Raw genomic sequence first — 17390 nt, 5'->3', positions numbered from 1 at the left:
ACATTCTGGATGCTGAAAGATGACTAGTCTGCATTGTGTTTGGAAAGTTACTAGTTCATACCAGTTGAGGTGTGACTGATATTTATATATATGTGGTTAAAAGAATAGATCTAAGACCCTGAGTTCAACATGAACATACAATATATTCCAATATTGATAGAAACTGAGCTCTTTTAATATGCGTAGCTTCCAGCATTGACCACTGCTGTTAACACTAAGCTAGTTGCCCCAATCACTTAAAGACTTGTATTATACTGTGAATAAAATTCCCCATGGAAAATCCTTGATTACAAAATAGCCAAATTTGTATTAAATCAAAACCCTAAATGTGAAAATTAGTATTCAGACATTATTTAAAAAGTCTTTATTAAATGGCCATTTTTAAAAGTATTTACAGGCAGATTTCCGTGTTCACAAGCAGGGCATGACAGACCCGTCTGGTCTGATTTGATACAGCACAATGGGTGAACAATGACAAGTATTTGATTCAAGATTAAAGGGCATTTCCATAAACTGCAGGACCTGTTTCTTGGACAGTACAGGAAATGAAGGTTTAAAGAAGGGTTTAAAAAAAAAGAAGAAAAAAAAAGAAATGCATGGAGTTACAGTCAAGAAAGGTAGCATGGCTCTTCATATATAGACATTGTATTGCAAGAGCCAGAGCAACTAGGTCAACTGACTCAACACTCCAAATAAAGTTGTCTTGTGTAAGCTACTGGTGCTATGCACACTTTTCTTACGTTTCAATAAACATTAAATAATCTCTTATAGGATATTCCTTAATCCAGTTTTAGAGGTGTTTCCAAATGAACTGGAAGCCATACTTCATGGAAGCTTTACATTGCACCATCATTCAGTTAAAAACCAATCCACAACTTCGTTCATTCTCTCATAATTGCTCAAAACAACCTGAGTTCCTACATACAGTTGAAGTCAGAAGTTTACATGCACCTTAGCTAAATACATTTAAACTCAGTTTTTCACAATTCCTGACATTTAATCATATAAAATATTCCGTCTTAGGTCAGTTAGGATCACTACATTATTTAAAAAATGTGAAATATCAGAATAATAGTAGAATGATTTATTTCAGATTTTATTTCTTTCATCACATTCCCAGTGGGTCAGAAATTTACATACACTTTGTTAGTATTTGGTAGCATTGCTTTAAATTGTTTAACTTGGGTCAAAGATTTTGGGAAGCCTTCCAAAAGCTTCTCGCAATAAGTTGCTGGAATTTTGACCCATTCCTCCAGACAGAACTGGTGTAACTGAGTCAGGTTTGTAGGCCTCCTTGCTCGCATACGCTTTTCCAGTTCTGCCCACAAGTTTTCTATCAGATTGAGGCCAGGGCTTTGTGATGGCCACTCCAATACTTTGACTTTGTTGTCCTTAAGCCATTTTGCCACAACTTTGGTGGTATCTTGGGGTCAGTGTCCATTTGGAAGACCCATTTGCGACCGAACTTTTAACTTTCTGGCTGATGTCTTGAGACGTTGCTTCAATATATCCACATAATATTCCTTCCTCGTGATTCCATCTGTTTTGTGAAGTGCACCAGTCCCTCCTGCAGCAAAGCACCCCACAACATAATGCTACCACCCCTATGCTTCACAGATGGTAGTCTTCGGCTTGCAAGCCTTACCCTTTTTCCTCCAAACATAACAATGGTCATTAATGGCCAAACAGTTAAATTTTTGCTTCTTTAGACCAGAGGACATTTCTCCAAAAAGTAAGATCTTTGTCCCCTTGTGCATTTGCAAACTGTAGTCTGACTTTTTTATGGCTGTTTTGGTGCAGTGACTGCTTCCTTGCTGAGCAGCCTTTCAGGTTATGTTGATATAGGACTCGTTTTACTGTGGATATAGATACTTGTCTACCTGTTTCCTCCAGCATCTTCACAAGGTCCTTTGCTGTTGTTCTTGGATTGATTTGCACTTTTTTGCACCAAACTACATTATCTCTAAGAGACTGAATGCATCTCCTTCCTGAGCGGTATGATGGCTGCGTGGTCCCATGGTGTTTATATTTGTGTACTATTGTTTGTACAGATGAACGTGGTACCTTCAGGCATTTGGTAATTTCTCCCAAGGATGAACCAGACTTCTGGAGGGCCACAATTTTTTTCTGAGGTCTTGGCTGATTTCTATTGATTTTCCCATGATGTCAAGCAAAGAGGCACTGAGTTTGAAGGTAGGCCTTAAAATACATCCACAGGTAAACCTCCAATTCAGTACACCTACTATCAGAAGCTAATTGTATAAAGGCATGACATCACTTTCTGGAATTTTCCAAGCTACTTAAAGGCACAGTTAACTTAGTGAATGTAAAGTTCTGACCCACTAGAATTGTGATATAGTCCATTAAAAGTGAAACAATCTGTCTGTAAACAATTGTTGAAAAAAATTACTTGTGTCATGCACAAAGTAGATGTCCTAAATGACTTTCCAAAAATATAGTTTGCTAATATTAAATCTGTGGAGTGTTAAAAAATGAGTTTTAATGACCTGCCTAAGTGTATGTAAACTTGACTTCAACTGTAAGTAAAAACAAAAGAATAGAAAAGAAAAAAAAAATGGCTGACTACAGATTTGTTGAGGAAGTGAGGCGAGGGGAACCAGTCTTTATTCCCCTTGCATCAATTCCTTTGGTTCTTCCCAGCACAACAAATATTTACAGAAATAAATTTCATTGTATTTTAATTAAAAGAACGACTATCTTCTCAACTCATATAAAGGCATAGAAACGGTTTAAAATGTGATGTGCTGCACTCATTTAATTCTGTACTAGGTTTTGTTTTTATTCTTTTTACTTTGTAGAAATCAGGACAGTCAGAGGAAGACCAATGAGTAAAACAACATAGGAAAAACCGATAACCGTAAACAATAAAGAACTTTCCACAATACACTCACCGTTCCCTACCTGTTTAAAAACATATGGTAATTAGCGGACCAAGCCAGTAATAACCAAAATTAAAACAAAGACAAAAAACAAAAACAAAAAAAACTATACAAAAGCTCGGGAGGAACAATGTGGAAGGGAGGTCTGAACAATTAGTGATATTTCTATTATTATTATTGCTGAAAGAAGCTGGTGCCTTATTACATCCTCTTGTTAGTTATAACATGTCCAGCTATACTTTTTCACCACTTGTTGTTTTCTTCAAATGTCTTTTCAGAGGGAGTTTCACGGCTTGTTTAAATGACGTGATAGGCTGGCTGCCAAAGTTGAGTTAAGTGAGAAAGGGAAAATTGTTCTGCATTTCTGCTTTGTTTTTCTCTATTTTCTCTTTATATTTTGAGGGCTGGGGGCTGGACATCACAGTGAGCAGTGTCCGGAAGCGAAGTCCTCATCACAGTGTAAAACCGAGGAATAAAACGTTCCCCATACGCTCTTCTGTGTCATGTTTCTTTCCCCCTTTCACATTCCACACACTGGCGCACACGCCATGCTGGATTTAAGAGGGTTTTATAATTATTTGAAAAACATCCCACATCCTATATATTGATAAAAAATATTTGAATTTCAATCATCTTCTAGTAGCCCCATCATCGCCTCTCCCTTCCTCCCAGGAAAGGCTGCTATTCCTATCTGCGCTGGTGAAAGCCTTGTGTACCATCTGGACCTGCTGGTTGTCGAACCACATGGTTTCCTGTTCTGTTTTCCTCTGAAAGTGTATGGCTGATTCCACGTGGGGATCTGATTAAGCATAAACAATATGTTAAAGCACCCATTCATAAATGCCAAACTGACAGGGAAATTGTCCCAAAACGGTCTAATTAAGAGTATCAGCATTTTACCGGTCTGAATTGGGTCTCTCCTGGGGTGTTTCATCAGGAGTAGCACTGCCAAGGATTCTCTTCCTGGCTTCTGCATATTCCGCCTCTCGCTGAGCTAAGGATTTTACTTGCGGGGAGGGTCGGGACTGTGTCACAGATGAACCCAAGGATCCATTACTGGAGGGTCGCTTCAAAATACGAATCTGAGGTGGGGGTGCGGCAGGGAGGGAGTCATCCTGGATTACAATTGCTGTCCTCATTGGAGAGCGGCTTGAACTGCCACCTGAAAATCTGATGGAGCATCAAAAAGATAATTTGGTTAAAACCGGCTCATTAAGCAAAACGTGGGCTCAAAGACTCACGGATGGCGTGACATACCTCTCTTTCTGACTGATTCGAAGCTTTTCCTCTAGTCTTCTCTCCATTTCCTACATTCAAAGCCAACACAAAAGAAATTTACACTCCTACTAGACACATATTGCATTAAGCAATCTTATAAAACAGTGCAGGGAGAGCTGCTTCAAGGAGGGGCCTCTGTAGCAACAGCAAGTTTTCAATTTCAACAAAGTTATTTATACATCCTCAGCGCTGTGGCTAAATTAATGGCAGGGCCGAATTACAGTGTAGTGCTTGAGTAGGTAGACAATATGAGGGCTTTTCTAATCAGAAACTCATGGAAAAACACAGATAGTGGCAATGTTTACAATGTCTAATGGCAGGTGTGTAGATGCTCCTGGCAAATCAATATTGACATCAAAAGTCTACAACAAGTCTAGTTATTTTAAATGCCCCTGACAGTGGATATGATAAATAAAATAAAACTCATAAAAGAAATGAACATATAGCTGTTTCAAAAACTTTAGTGATCATGCCTATAATTTTTTTTTTTTTAATTGTCTTAGTGCATTTGTCCAATTTCTCTTTTAGCAAGAAGCTTCTAATTAATACAAAAATGAAACATTTGTGAAATGAGTCAAGATACCAGTACAATATGACTAGTCCATACCAATTAACCTTTACTGGTTGTGATCACATGTAAGGTTATCATGAAGCACCTCAAGATATAGTTAGCAAAAAATGAAACTAGACATGTTGTAGAGGCCACAAATGTAATAATTGGAATAATAAATGTAATAAAGGCCCTACATGTAGTAAACAATTTCAGGCCATTATTACATTTAAGATCAGATTTATTACATTTAGGGGCTTTATTTCATTTAAGACAATTTATTATATTTATGCCCTGTCTAACTACAGGCATCTGATAAAAGGTACTTTGTATATGTATGTAACAATAACCCTGTAATTGTGTCCATTGGTTTACTTGCTTATTTTACTGCAATATTACATTCGAGGTTTAAAAGAAGGCTTGGCATATCTGAAAGACTTTGGAATTTGGACGAGGGCAGACCTTTAATGATAAAAGTGGCAAAATCATGCCACTGCACATACATTTCTCTACAGACAGATGCCACTGCTTCACTTAGGAGAGCCACACATCACTATACACATTTGCCAAAGATTTGTGTTTTCGTGGACCCCCTTGTCCGTAGTTAAAAGGTAAGAGATAACATTTACAAGAGACTTCAAAGACAAGATCAAAACTTCTGGGACTGCCTGTTGACTGTCTGATCGGGACTACCCGGCGGTGCGGTGACACACTACTCCGCCAACTTTAGGAAATCGCTGGAATTTCCGCGTTAAAATCAATTCATAAAACATAATAAAACTGAAGATAAGTTTATATGTCTTCCTTTATGACACCGAACAGGTCCGAGCCAGTTCGGGCAGCCATCTTTGGTTTCTTGTGCGGTGGCAAAAAAAGGGTTTCTTCCTTTTTAATCAACACAAGTTGTCCCGGCTAACTAGCATTCGTTAGCAGGCAATCTAGTTTCATTTTTGGTTAGAAGACCAGTTGTTTTAAATGACGCGTCACCCACTGCCAACATTTAAACTGCCTCCATTTTAGGGACCGGTTTAAGACACAAATATGCCACCAGTTTGGGACCAGTTTCCCTTAAACTGCGGCCTACTCCCCAACTCTGTAGTCACAGGCGTGACTAGCGAGCTAGCAAGAGGACAGTGGTATGAATCAGACGAATGCTCCATGCGAGGCCATTTACACTAAGAAGACAGTTTGCGCAAGCGAGGAGAAAGTTCAGTTATCGCATATTTACCCCACTGTCGGCGGCCTCTTCCCAGCTTTCCGCGACCTCCTCATCATCCATGTTTCCACTCTTTGCTTACTAACTAGAGGGTTCGCACGCTAACGCACATTTTCCCCTCTACAGCGTCAATGAGCCGTTTAGTGAGTCAAAGTCTTACACAGTACCGCCACCTACTGTATGGAGGAGAGAGTTACTGTATGTGTCCACATCAGAAATATTTTTTTTAAATGAGAAAGATCTATTATATATATATATATATATATATATATATATATATATATATATATATATATATATATATATATATATATAAAAAGGCAATCCACACAAAACAATTAATTTAAACTCAGAAATTGAAAATATGTTCATCATTGTAGATTTTCAGTATTAAAGTCATTTTTATACTTTTTCAAAGTGTATAAGTGGTGTAAAGGGTTTAACCATCTGGAGACAGTAAAAAAAAAAAAAAAAAAATTCGAATTAAAAGCTGAAATTCCTGGAAAAAAAAAATATATTGGCTTTAGAAGTCTGGAATAATCTTGCAGTGAAAGCAGATTTTGTTTTAAAATATTATTAATATCTGAAAAATTTTGTCCACCACAATCAGGTGGTGAAAGCAAAATGCAGGTAGCCTTTCTCAGACGACCCTTGTGACTGTGTGTAAAGTGTTTTAAAAATGTCAGATATTTTGACATTTTAATGAAAGATATTGTTCTGATCAAACGGAGTAACCCTGAGGAAAATTCTTGATATTTGTGACAAAAATAAATAAAATAATAATATACAGTACACGCGCGCACACACACACACACACACACACACACACACACATACACATATTTTGGTGCGATCCTTATGAGGACCCTCCATAGACATAATGATTTTTATACTGTACAAACTATAGAGTCTCTCCCCTTACCCTAACCCTACCCCTAAACCTAACCCTCTCAAAAAACTTTCTGCATTTTTACATTTTCACCCAAACCACCCAAACCCTCCCACACACACAACTATAGTGCCACTTGACTTTTTATTTATTTATATATTTATTTTTTGCAGAAAATGCTATCAGTTTTTCAAAAATGTATGAAACCAACATGGACACAAAAATTAGCTACATTTTTACAAACTTGACACATGTGTTTTAAAGTTTATTATTATTATTATTATTATTATTATTATTATTAACGATTTCTCATCTGTTAAACCGAACAACCTTGTTTGTCAATGACCCATAAACATAAATGAAACCAGATGAAACACAGCTATCACATGTCTGGAAGCAATCCTACTTCAATTCAACTAGGTGCATGTATTAATAGTATAAAGACAGGATAGTTTATTATTCTGTCGTTTTTGAACATAGTTAATACTAAATGTAATAGTTATATATAAATACATAACAGTAAATATAGTTTTGTACTGCTAAATATTTTTTAATAAATTCTGGATGTTGCCAAACTAGAAAAACAGTAGAAAGCAAATTAATTGCAGTGGTGGAACGACTGGACACTTAGCGCAAAAAAGTGTTTCATAAAAACACCTGTTACTATCTAGTGTACTTTGGGTGACTGATTAAAGAAATACTTATATGCTTTTTTACAGTCAAGTTCGAATTGAAAAACATGGATGGGAAAACACGCGGCACTTTGAGTCAAGTTCAGGGTGTCCCTTTACCAGAGCCGATAGTGAAGTACTGGGCAAGAGTGGAGAAGTTCCAGGCATCTAAAGAGGATGTGCTAATTGCCACCTATCCAAAAGCAGGTAGGGCACAGGAGAGTTTTTAAAATTGCTCATTAAAAATTAATTAATTAATTAAAAAATAAAATACATGAAGAAATTTTTCATTTTTTGAACACAATAGGATTTAAATTGGATTTAATAATACTATCTAATCTGTCATGTAAAAGGCACTACCTGGACACAGGAGGTGGTGGATCAGATCCTGAATGAAGGAGATTTAGAAAAGTGCAAACGCGCTCCCACACAAGTGCGCATGCCTTTTATAGAGATGACTTCTGCAGATGGGGAAAATGCTGGTGTGTTGTATAGAAACAACAACTGAAAAATCAACAGCAAACTCAATCACTGTATTTTCATGCAAGTTCTAATTTACATGCCTCAAAGAATTTAATTGTGTAATATCTTAGGTATAACTAAACTGGAGGTCATGGATCCCCCTCGTGTAATTAAAACTCATCTTCCTATCCAACTTGTGCCACATTCTTTCTGGGAGGCTGGTTGCAAGGTTAAACTTCATTGCTTTTGTATCATTACCATCAGGCTGTGTTGAAAAATATTTAAATCTAATCTATAATCTTTCTGCATAGGTTATATATATGGCCCGTAATCCCAAAGACACCGTTGTTTCATATTATCATTTTGACCGCATGAATCTTAACCAGCCAGAGCCTGGCCCTTGGCAAGAATATCTGGAGAAGTTTATGACAGGCCAATGTGAGTCATGCTGAAATTACACTGTTGTTACCACCGATTGTCTTCTTTTGAATAGTGTATAAATGGTACTCTATTGACTGATCAACTCCTACTGAACTCCTGAATGAACTCCTAATGTGTGAATCATTTTTTCAGTGGGTTGGGGTTCCTGGTATGACCATGTTAAAGGATACTGGAGGGAAAGGAATAACAAGGCAATCCTGTACATATTCTTCGAAGACATGAAAGAGGTTTTCCAGCTACATATTCTTTTTTCTATATTCTTTCTATTTAACCCCTTTTCAATTTGTATTTATACAAACAGTTTAATAATAATTTAATGATTTATAATATGTTTATTAATAATTTCGAAATAATTTCAGGACCCTGTTCGTGAAGTGACCCGTATTGCTGAATTCCTCGGGCTCCAATTATCGAAAAGTACAATAGATCACATTGTACAAATGACAACTTTTTCTGCTATGCGAGAAAACCCAATGGCAAACTACTCAACTGTCCCAGATACAATTTTTGATCGTACAGCCTCAGAGTTCATGAGAAAAGGTAATGATTTTTATTTTAAAGTATATGATTGAGCAACATACTTACTATGATTTAACTTTATCTGTTCTTTTCTGGATTATTTATTTTATTTTATAGGTGAGGCTGGTGACTGGAAGAATCATTTCAGTGCACAAGAGGATGCTGTATTTGAGGACCATTACCACAAATTGATGGCTGATTGTCCTATTCCGATACGGTTCACGATATGAGAGATTAAAACTGAGAATATTTACATTTATTCATTTAGCAGATGCTTTTATCCAAAGCGACTTACAAATGAGGACTTCGACACAAGCGAATCATCGTAATCAATCATCCCATGTGTATTTCTTAGTCCATAAATAATTATTACAATTACTTTTGTTTTTGTATAAAGATGCAAATAATGGTTTCCAGAGAGTGAATTCTGCACTTTAAAGCTCAGACATTCTCATATATGCTTATATTTTGGTGCCTATTTCGACTTTGCAGGGCAACAAAATGTAATATCAATGTACTATAGCAGTTGTGAGGTGATGGACGGTAGGCTCAAAGGTTTAAAGTTTCAGCATGCAGTGTAATGTTCAAGTGCCTTCATAAAATTTGTGGGTCTTTCATCCTGCTATGTACACATACATATTCATGTTATCAGAAATGGAAATAATCACCACTAGAGGGCAGAAATGGAATGTTCATTTATTAAGTTACTTTAATAGTTGCACAACTTTGACACAACAGGGTCTGGCCTCAGAAGCTTAATACCTATCTTTGATTTGTATTAATTGTCTAATTATGGTAATACAATAATATGTTAAAAGGTTGTGCTTGTTTGAGAAAATAACTTACATACAGTATAGTTGTACAAATGGATCGGAGCCTGAATGACCTTTGAGACTGTGCAACCAAACTTGAAACTCTCATATCAGCAACTGATAAAGGTCCTCCAGGAGTGAAGTTCTCAAAAAACGCAACTGAATATAACAGAAAATAAGGTCGGTGATATTGATGATTTGGCTTGGATTTTGTTCTTTGTGTGGTCTGTTTGGCTGGTATTTATGTGAACAAGTGATTGGAGCATTAACAATGTATCACTTTCATAGGCATGTTTTCCTTCATTTCCTGGTTTGTTCCAAGTATTCCTACTTGGTTAACACCGGGTGCTATTCCTTTTCATGGTATTTTACAAGGTGAGACATTAAATGAATGATCTGTTGAACAAATTTCAAGAAAAAGAGTTTGAGTTTATTCGTAAATTTATATATTTTAATAATAATACATTACCTCATGAATTCACACATGAATATATATTATTTCAAGTGATTAAAATGATCTGTTGGTATAGTTGTGTAGTGCCTACATTGTAAAATTATATGTGTATTGTGTTTTTTATCATAATTACAGGGCTTGTTGGTGCTTGTGGAATTTTGGTTCTTCGTAACCTTTTAAAAGTTTACTTGTTTGTTGATGCACAGAGGTAAGGGTGTAAGCTGAATGAGTTATGCTCTGTTATTGAACGCATTCATTTCAAAGAGACTAAAAATGCAGGTATTAGGTCTTTAGATGGGGACAACATTGAGTTTTTGCACAAATCACTTGTTTGTTATTTCAAGTGCTTCAGATGCTGAAACAGACCGTAGAAAAAAGAATAGCTCAAATGGTGGACTGACAGAGAAAATTCAATTCTGGATCCTTACAGTGATTCTTTCCTTTGTGGGGTCTCGTGTTGCATCACTGGTAGTTTTAGAGTTCTCTCTTCGAGCCATTTCAGCATGGATCAAAGGAGCATCAGTACGGACAAATTGATTTATGATATTGCGACTTAAATGAAAAAATAAAATACAATTGTGCACAACTAGCCAACTCGTTCTCATTGAAAATAACATGTTTGTTTTCTTTTTTTAGGACCCAATAAGTGACCCATTACTGCTGCTTGTCCAATGCCAGTTCTCCTTAGGCTGTGCATTAAGCTGCAGCCTTAATTTTCTCCATGAGGAGGCACCACGAGGCTGGCTAAGTCTCATTCTTGCAGTTGGACTGAGCTGGTTCTTGGCAAGCCAGTTCAGTAAACTATGGCAACATGTAAAGACTATGTATTCAATACATAGCACACAGCGCTACTGTGGACTTTGCATTGGACTCTTAACCACAGGCAGTTCAATATTAACCTGGCTCTCTAGTGTCCTAATTCTAACTTTTAGTGTATCAGGGATTGCTGCCATATCAAACATAAACCAACACTTTCTATCAACTACTGAGGCTCTGAGATTTTGGACCCCACTTACAATCTGCTACACTCTACTGGTGGTGTATATGAATGGTAAGACAAGGGAATGGTAAGGATAAGAAAATGGGTTCAATGTAGTTTTAAAACTACATTCAAATTCAGAATATCATAATATACATATACTACATGCCATCATTTGAGTATTTAGGTTCTAATCATGAGCATTCATCATTGTTCTTTCAGAGGCTCGACATCAACAACCTGGCAAGCAGGTTCTTCTAAATACAGTTGTTGTGCGACTGGGTGGGCTTTTTGTTTTACTCATGACAGTGGGCAGGTGGTCAGATGTAATCCATGTCCTAATCTGCTTCATTGGTGAAGCTGCATGCTTGTTACCATCTCAAGACCTTTTGGAAGCCATATCTCAGGTTAGAACATGTTAAAACAGAGCTGATCTCTGCTGATGCTCCTGAACTAAGAAACAGGTGGAGAGTAGGACTGTAATCCCCACATTATTTTGAGCATTAATTAACGTATTTCTGTTGCTGCATATTAATGAATATATGCAGCAAGTTACCTATGTGCCTAAATGCCCATTAAACAGGCCAGGAAACCAGATTGGACAAAAGAAATGGGAAAAATACGACTGAACTTGGATGAAAACACACTTGAAGGAGATAAAGGAGAATGATAAACAGGAACTAAGACTTTTACAAGATGACATTCTCTACAAAGTACAAACATTATTTATTGAGAAAACCTTCCAGTCTGTAAAAGACCATGGTTTGTATGTTCTTTATTGATGTACTATTTAATGGACCTGTGAATTCTTTCCCTATTTCGCATAATAAAATTAACTGTATGTATGGTGAATTCAGACACCTCACACCTAAATACATTTTGTGTTTAATAAAACGTTTTTTTCATAAACTTGAGAGATTTGTTTGTGTTCTAAAGCCAAATGAACGTCATGGATCTATGCACGCTATTACACAAATGTATAATTACTTTGTGACGAGGCGAATATAAACAAAGAATGTTTTTATTACATAGTGATGTTAACAAGGCACCCAAGCATTTAAATAGTCAAAGATTGGTAGCCTTTATCTAACGGTTACACGTAGCCAGCACTCACACAAAATTAGGTACGCGTTGTCTTTTAACAGTTATATTTGCAACCCTGTAACAATTGAGTTCCGTCAATTCCACTGAAGGCCGCCAACGCTGAAAAAAGTTAAACAAAACTTAAACCCAGACTAGCTACTCTGGAAACAAAATGGCTGTGGTGCTTTGTATTCTTTTGTTGTGTTCAGTCATGTCTGCACTAAGTCATGCTCAAAATGGCGTCATATTTCAAAGACCATTCTTTAGTTGTCCCGCGCAAACAGTTTCAATAATGATTTAAATGATTAGAACGTTCGAGAACATTTAAAGTATGAGCCGTTTGTGACCCACACATCAGTCTGATATTTAAACAGTACGAGTTTATTCGGCACTCCAACAACCTGTTCTAGGAAATGTAAAGCGTTGGAAGGCAAAATACATAAAAACACTTCTATATCTAAAGGATGACACAGTTTGTCAGAATTGTTTTTTTTTTGTTGTTGTTGTTTTTTTCCAGTTTCGTCGTTTCCTCTTCATAAAAATACATATTAGAATTATGTTATTGCAATATAGTAAAGCAATATCTTCAATTCCTTGGAACTTTGACGTCTGTTGTTGTTGTTTAGAAAAAACAAGAATATTGGTGTCCAAGTTATTTCCGGGGGATAAACAAATGCATAACATAACATGCAACAACATGGATTAGACCCAAACTCCCAAACTGCGCTTTTGTATTCCCAATGAGCAACAAATCCAATCCAAAAAGCAGTCAATGAACACAATTTTATTAGCGCTATTAAAAAAATAAAAAATAAAAAAAAATATTAAGGATTTAGGCAGATCCCGAATATCCATGCGATTGCCGTTAAGTCTCAAGACTGAATTTTAAGATTATGTGGCTGCTCACAACAGAACTAACTTCATCTCAGTGCAAGTTCCAGAATGTTCTGCCGGTTACAGGGTTTATAATTGCTCTTTGTCAAAACCCCTATGTGGGCGTGTTGAGCGCTTGCGAAACACCCATTGCGGTCCCTGTTTTGCCGCATTCTGGCGCATGCGTAGTCCGTGGATCGACACTTACAACTCGTGCTTAGTTGGTGAACGATCATGTGTTTATTTTAAATAAGGGAATTTTTGGGGAAGAGGGTTCAGGGTTGCATTACAATAGTCAGATCATCCCAAAGTAATTTGTGAACTTTTATACAGTCGACTCCTGATTGCAAATAATCTGCACCGTCATTAATTATTAATCTTACATTCAATGCGAGGCTCGTCTTTTGAACAACCAATCATGTTAAATGCTCTTGCCTTTGTGGTTGAGACTAAGAGGAAACCTCTAACAATTAATCTCCCACAAACAGAGTACAGACCCAGATAGCACACGTACGTCTTCTGAGATATCTTTTTCATCTGAAAAGCATCGCATTTTAATTGACATCTGATAAACATCTGAAAAAGATCTGATTTGCAAACATTCTAAAATAATAAACGTCTCAAAGACATCTGCTGAATGTCTTATTTACATCCTAGAGGAAACATCTCATAGACGTATTGCAGATGAGCAAACAACCTTCAAAAGTACGTCTTCTAGATCACACACGTCTAGACGTATGGATGTTGTAAGTGTGCTATCAGGGGATGTTAAGAAGTTGGACAATTATCACTACCTCCAAATAATAATCCAGTTAACAAAATGATTATGTAATACATAATTTACGCACACAGTACAAAAGGAGTGCTAGGGTACAAAAGGCTCTTGTGAAGCCCTTTGTTTCGACCTGTCTTATTCTTGACAAAAGTGAAACATATCCAGGCAGATACTTCGCAATGTTGGAAAAACTAATGGATGTGCAAACGTTTTATGCTTATATCCATAGCAACCTATGTAGATGGCTCGTACACTGTACACCTCAACGCGATTTTAACTTGCATTTTGACAGACCTGTTCTAAAAATAACTGCGAGAACAAGGTTGTCAAACTAGCCTACATGAAAACGAAAGCGTGGTGATGAACCTACACCCAACATTGTATGCATTCGGACTTCTACCTCTCGACTTGAACCGGAAGATTAGTCCAACGTTAATGATGCACAGTTTTAACAGATAAAGTGATACGCATTACAATATGTCTTGTCTGTTTTGATCCGCGTGCCCATTGCATACGTTTCTGCTAATGCGCGATGTCGTCATGAACCGGAGCGCGCTCCTCGACAGCAAGTTTCAGGCTCTCTTTAGTCAACACAGCCTTCAAGTGCAAAGCGGGTCCAGTCATAGGAACAACTCGTCGTATTTGAGCTTTGAACATCCCAGCGCACCACTGTAAGATACATTCAGTCGGAACGGATTTAACTTCATAATACCTTCTGTATGACCGGGGGACAAACACACGCAGTATGGTCCGGGAAACCAGACATTTATGGGTGGGGAATTTACCAGAAAATGTACGAGAGGAAAAAATTATCGAGCACTTCAAACGGTGAGTTACTATTTTCTGCGAGTGCGAGCGAGAGAACATCCAGCAATGTGCTTCTTTCACGCGAGCTGTGATTAAAGTGATTCAGACCGGGACGTAGTTAAACACATCAAACAACTTGTGCAACAACGCTGCAATTGAGTGGGCTCATTTAGCCTTTTACGCTGGCTAGTGAGTTAGCTTTCGAGAGTCGCTGTTGTCGCTAGGTTGCTAATTAGCATGGAGGGTCGCATATGAGCGCATAACGTGTGGCTCCATAACTTTTGGCTTGTGTAAGATTTAATTTGCGACCCAGATGGCAATAGCAGAACTTGATGCCATTTACACAAGTTGCTAGCTAGTTGCTATCCAGTGTGTGTTGCTCAATGGCTACGTTACTGCGAGCAAGTGAATGGGCTAAATGGTTTCCGTACTACTTAAAGCAAAACTGTGTTTTTTTTAATGGGTATTGTTTTGAACACCCTCGGCTCAAATGTCACACATGTCAGGCGAGCTGAGACCGTCGATGGCTGTATCTACAACAAGTCAAACAATAGGAGCTTGGGGGTAATTTCTAATTATATGAAGACTTTCATGACCAAATTATTGTCAGTATGTTAACATGTAGCGTCCGTTTGTATTACTACAGCACCAACCTGATGTTAAGTTGTCACCCTGAAGTTTGTGTATTGCACATCAGTTCCTGTATGGCTATCTCTATTTGACCCATCATGGCAACGAAAAACGTTTTAAGTTTTAGTGTCAAAATGCAATCTAGCATTAAAAAACCTACACTAAGAGCATCATTGCTGGCATCACCGACCCAAGGGCTTATGATTTCATGTCAGTTTCTGACCTGCATGGCTTTAGGAGCCATTCCTTGGGTGTAGGTGGATGGCGTAACTAAAATCAGATTGAAATTGAACACGGTCTGTTGAGATTAAATGTTGTGAATTTGTTTTGATCTTCAGATTATAAGGGCACGTGTTGCTAATGACTGAACAGCAGCAGCATGGCGAGATTTCTCTCAGCAGTGACATTGCACTAGTTGTCGCATATGACACGTTGCATTGACCACTAACATATGCATGAATCTTGCCTTGAAAATATATTGAGATAATTGACTTAAGAAAGCAGATGTGAATGAGTTCAAATATTAGGCTCGTTTTTAAAAGTGTATTGGCATGTTTATAGTCGCTCTTGCCCTTCTTAGCTCAACATCAGAACCCAAATTAATGTATTATATTGCAAAAGAGCCAAGCATATTACATGGAGGCAAGGACTAACATGAGAGCATGGCTCTTCCCTGTCGTGTTTATTTTGGGGAGGACATTTATTATAGTTGTAGAAACTATATATCCACATATGAAATATGAAGAAAGGATTTATTCATTTTTGACTATCCGCTCTGTTGTCTGAACGGCAGCATTTTCTCCCCTGTGTATTTAGCTTTGGGTTGGAGCATTGTCAGTCACCTTTTGAACACACTCATTTGCGAAGGAACAGTAATGTGAATACATAGATGCATGCCGGAGCTATTCGATGCATACAGAAATCTTCCATTTATATTTGAGTTTTGATAGAAGTACACAAAATGTTCGTCGCGTGCGAGCGTGTGAAGTCATCTGTGTACGGTGACTGTCAAAGCTCAGCTCAGGTCAGTGCGGCGGAGGTAGTTATTGAAGATGAGGACGGGAGAATGAATAAGCAATGTGAATAGGTTTGTAAAATGGCGACGGAGTTTGTGTAGTGAGTGTGAGAACTGGTGTGTCAGCCAGCTGCTTACCTAGGACAGAAAACGGCGGGGTGAGCTGGCTGCACCCACTTCTGTGTCTATTATTGTTTTACTCAGTTTCACGTTATCGCCAACCGATTCTTGCCAAGTCTTTTAACTCTCATGTAAGCCCGTAGTATATCAACAGTCTTAAAGGAATAGTTCACCAAACTATAGTTTAATCAAAAATGAAAATTCTCTCATCATTTACTCACCCTTATTCCATCCAAGATGTGTATGACTTTCTTCTGCAGAACGTATATGAAGATTTTTAGAAGAATATTTCACCTCTGTAGCTCAACACATTGCCAAAGGAAATGGTTGCACTTTGAAGCTCCAAAATGCAAACAAGCATCATGAAAGTAATCCATACGACTGCATGGGTTAAATCCACATCTTCTGAAGTGATATAATAGGTATGGGGGTGAAACAGATCAATATTTAAGTCCTTTTTTAATATAAATCTCCACCTTTGACCAGCCTCGACCAGTAGGTGGCGATATACATGAAGAATGCAAATCGCCACAAAAAGCAAAAGAAGAAAGTGAAAGATGAGATTTATAGTCAAAATGGAATTAACTATTGATCTGTTTCTCACCCACTCAGATTTAACCACTGGAGTCATATGGATTACAGTTACAGTTGCCTTTATATGCTTTTTGGAGCTTCAAAGTTCTAGTCACCATTCACTTGCATTGTATGGACCTACAAAGCTGATATATTTTTCAAAAAATCTTTGTGTGTGTGTTCTGTAGACAAAAGAAAGTCATACATATCTGGGATAGCTTAGGGGTAAGTAAATGATGAGAAAATGTATAATGTTTGGGTGAACTATTCCTTTAAGAGGTATATGTACATTACGGTTATATGACACTATATAGGCCTAAGCCTTCATGGGCTTTACAGGAAT

At 37.4% G+C, this 17390-nt stretch overlaps 4 protein-coding genes across 6 annotated transcripts in view; 3 read left to right on the top strand and 1 right to left on the bottom strand.

Annotated features, from left to right (window-relative positions):
- Positions 1-349: 349 nt before the first annotated feature.
- Positions 350-6088, bottom strand: LOC127418978 (SUZ domain-containing protein 1-like). The gene is made up of 4 exons (XM_051659943.1): positions 5957-6088; positions 4158-4207; positions 3801-4070; positions 350-3699 (listed from the first exon to the last, which is right to left on the bottom strand). The coding sequence occupies exons 1-4, from the start codon at positions 6005-6007 to the stop codon at positions 3588-3590; spliced, it is 483 nt and encodes a 160-aa protein (XP_051515903.1). The 5' UTR covers positions 6008-6088; the 3' UTR covers positions 350-3587.
- sult1st5 (sulfotransferase family 1, cytosolic sulfotransferase 5) lies at positions 4256-9180 on the top strand. The gene is made up of 8 exons (XM_051659942.1): positions 4256-5339; positions 7553-7711; positions 7858-7986; positions 8098-8195; positions 8278-8404; positions 8540-8634; positions 8767-8947; positions 9044-9180. The coding sequence occupies exons 2-8, from the start codon at positions 7573-7575 to the stop codon at positions 9154-9156; spliced, it is 882 nt and encodes a 293-aa protein (XP_051515902.1). The 5' UTR covers positions 4256-5339; positions 7553-7572; the 3' UTR covers positions 9157-9180.
- Positions 9181-9790: 610 nt separating this feature from the next.
- LOC127418976 (transmembrane protein 82-like) lies at positions 9791-12083 on the top strand. Of its 2 annotated transcripts, XM_051659941.1 has the most exons (7): positions 9791-9918; positions 10027-10113; positions 10328-10400; positions 10537-10714; positions 10829-11243; positions 11394-11578; positions 11755-12083. In XM_051659941.1, exons 2-7 carry the CDS (start codon positions 10029-10031, stop codon positions 11839-11841), a joined length of 1023 nt encoding a protein of 340 aa, XP_051515901.1. In that variant the 5' UTR covers positions 9791-9918; positions 10027-10028; the 3' UTR covers positions 11842-12083. The 2 variants fall into 2 exon arrangements, with proteins under 2 accessions (XP_051515901.1, XP_051515900.1); XM_051659940.1 differs by lacking the exon at positions 9791-9918 and having other exon boundaries at positions 9967-10113.
- Positions 12084-14350: 2267 nt separating this feature from the next.
- The window catches only part of LOC127419125 (msx2-interacting protein-like), a 33211-nt gene continuing 30171 nt past the window's right edge, over positions 14351-17390 (top strand). The window contains exon 1 of one of the 2 annotated variants that reach the window (XM_051660266.1): positions 14351-14573. In XM_051660266.1, the coding sequence (XP_051516226.1) occupies positions 14428-14573 (146 nt within the window). In that variant the 5' untranslated portion in view covers positions 14351-14427. Of the gene's footprint in view, positions 14731-17390 lie in introns of both variants that reach the window. The other variant, XM_051660267.1, reaches the window with a different exon arrangement.

Source organism: Myxocyprinus asiaticus, chromosome 28 (genome assembly GCF_019703515.2).
Source record: "Myxocyprinus asiaticus isolate MX2 ecotype Aquarium Trade chromosome 28, UBuf_Myxa_2, whole genome shotgun sequence".
NCBI lineage: Eukaryota > Metazoa > Chordata > Actinopteri > Cypriniformes > Catostomidae > Myxocyprinus > Myxocyprinus asiaticus.
This window is presented reverse-complemented; position numbering and strand designations above follow the sequence as displayed.

Coding starts and splice junctions, on each gene's coding strand:
- LOC127418978 (XM_051659943.1), bottom strand. CDS start 6,007: ATGGATGATGAGGAGGTCGCGGAAAGCTGGGAAGAGGCCGCCGACAGT. Junction 4,208..5,956: donor AAGAGGCCGCCGACAGTGGG/GTAAATATGCGA, acceptor CTTTGAATGTAG/GAAATGGAGAGAAGACTAGA. Junction 4,071..4,157: donor CGAATCAGTCAGAAAGAGAG/GTATGTCACGCC, acceptor ATGCTCCATCAG/ATTTTCAGGTGGCAGTTCAA.
- sult1st5 (XM_051659942.1), top strand. CDS start 7,573: ATGGATGGGAAAACACGCGGCACTTTGAGTCAAGTTCAGGGTGTCCCT. Junction 7,712..7,857: donor TGCCACCTATCCAAAAGCAG/GTAGGGCACAGG, acceptor GTCATGTAAAAG/GCACTACCTGGACACAGGAG. Junction 8,405..8,539: donor GAAGTTTATGACAGGCCAAT/GTGAGTCATGCT, acceptor TCATTTTTTCAG/TGGGTTGGGGTTCCTGGTAT.
- LOC127418976 (XM_051659941.1), top strand. CDS start 10,029: ATGTTTTCCTTCATTTCCTGGTTTGTTCCAAGTATTCCTACTTGGTTA. Junction 10,114..10,327: donor TTTTCATGGTATTTTACAAG/GTGAGACATTAA, acceptor TCATAATTACAG/GGCTTGTTGGTGCTTGTGGA. Junction 11,244..11,393: donor ACTGGTGGTGTATATGAATG/GTAAGACAAGGG, acceptor TTGTTCTTTCAG/AGGCTCGACATCAACAACCT.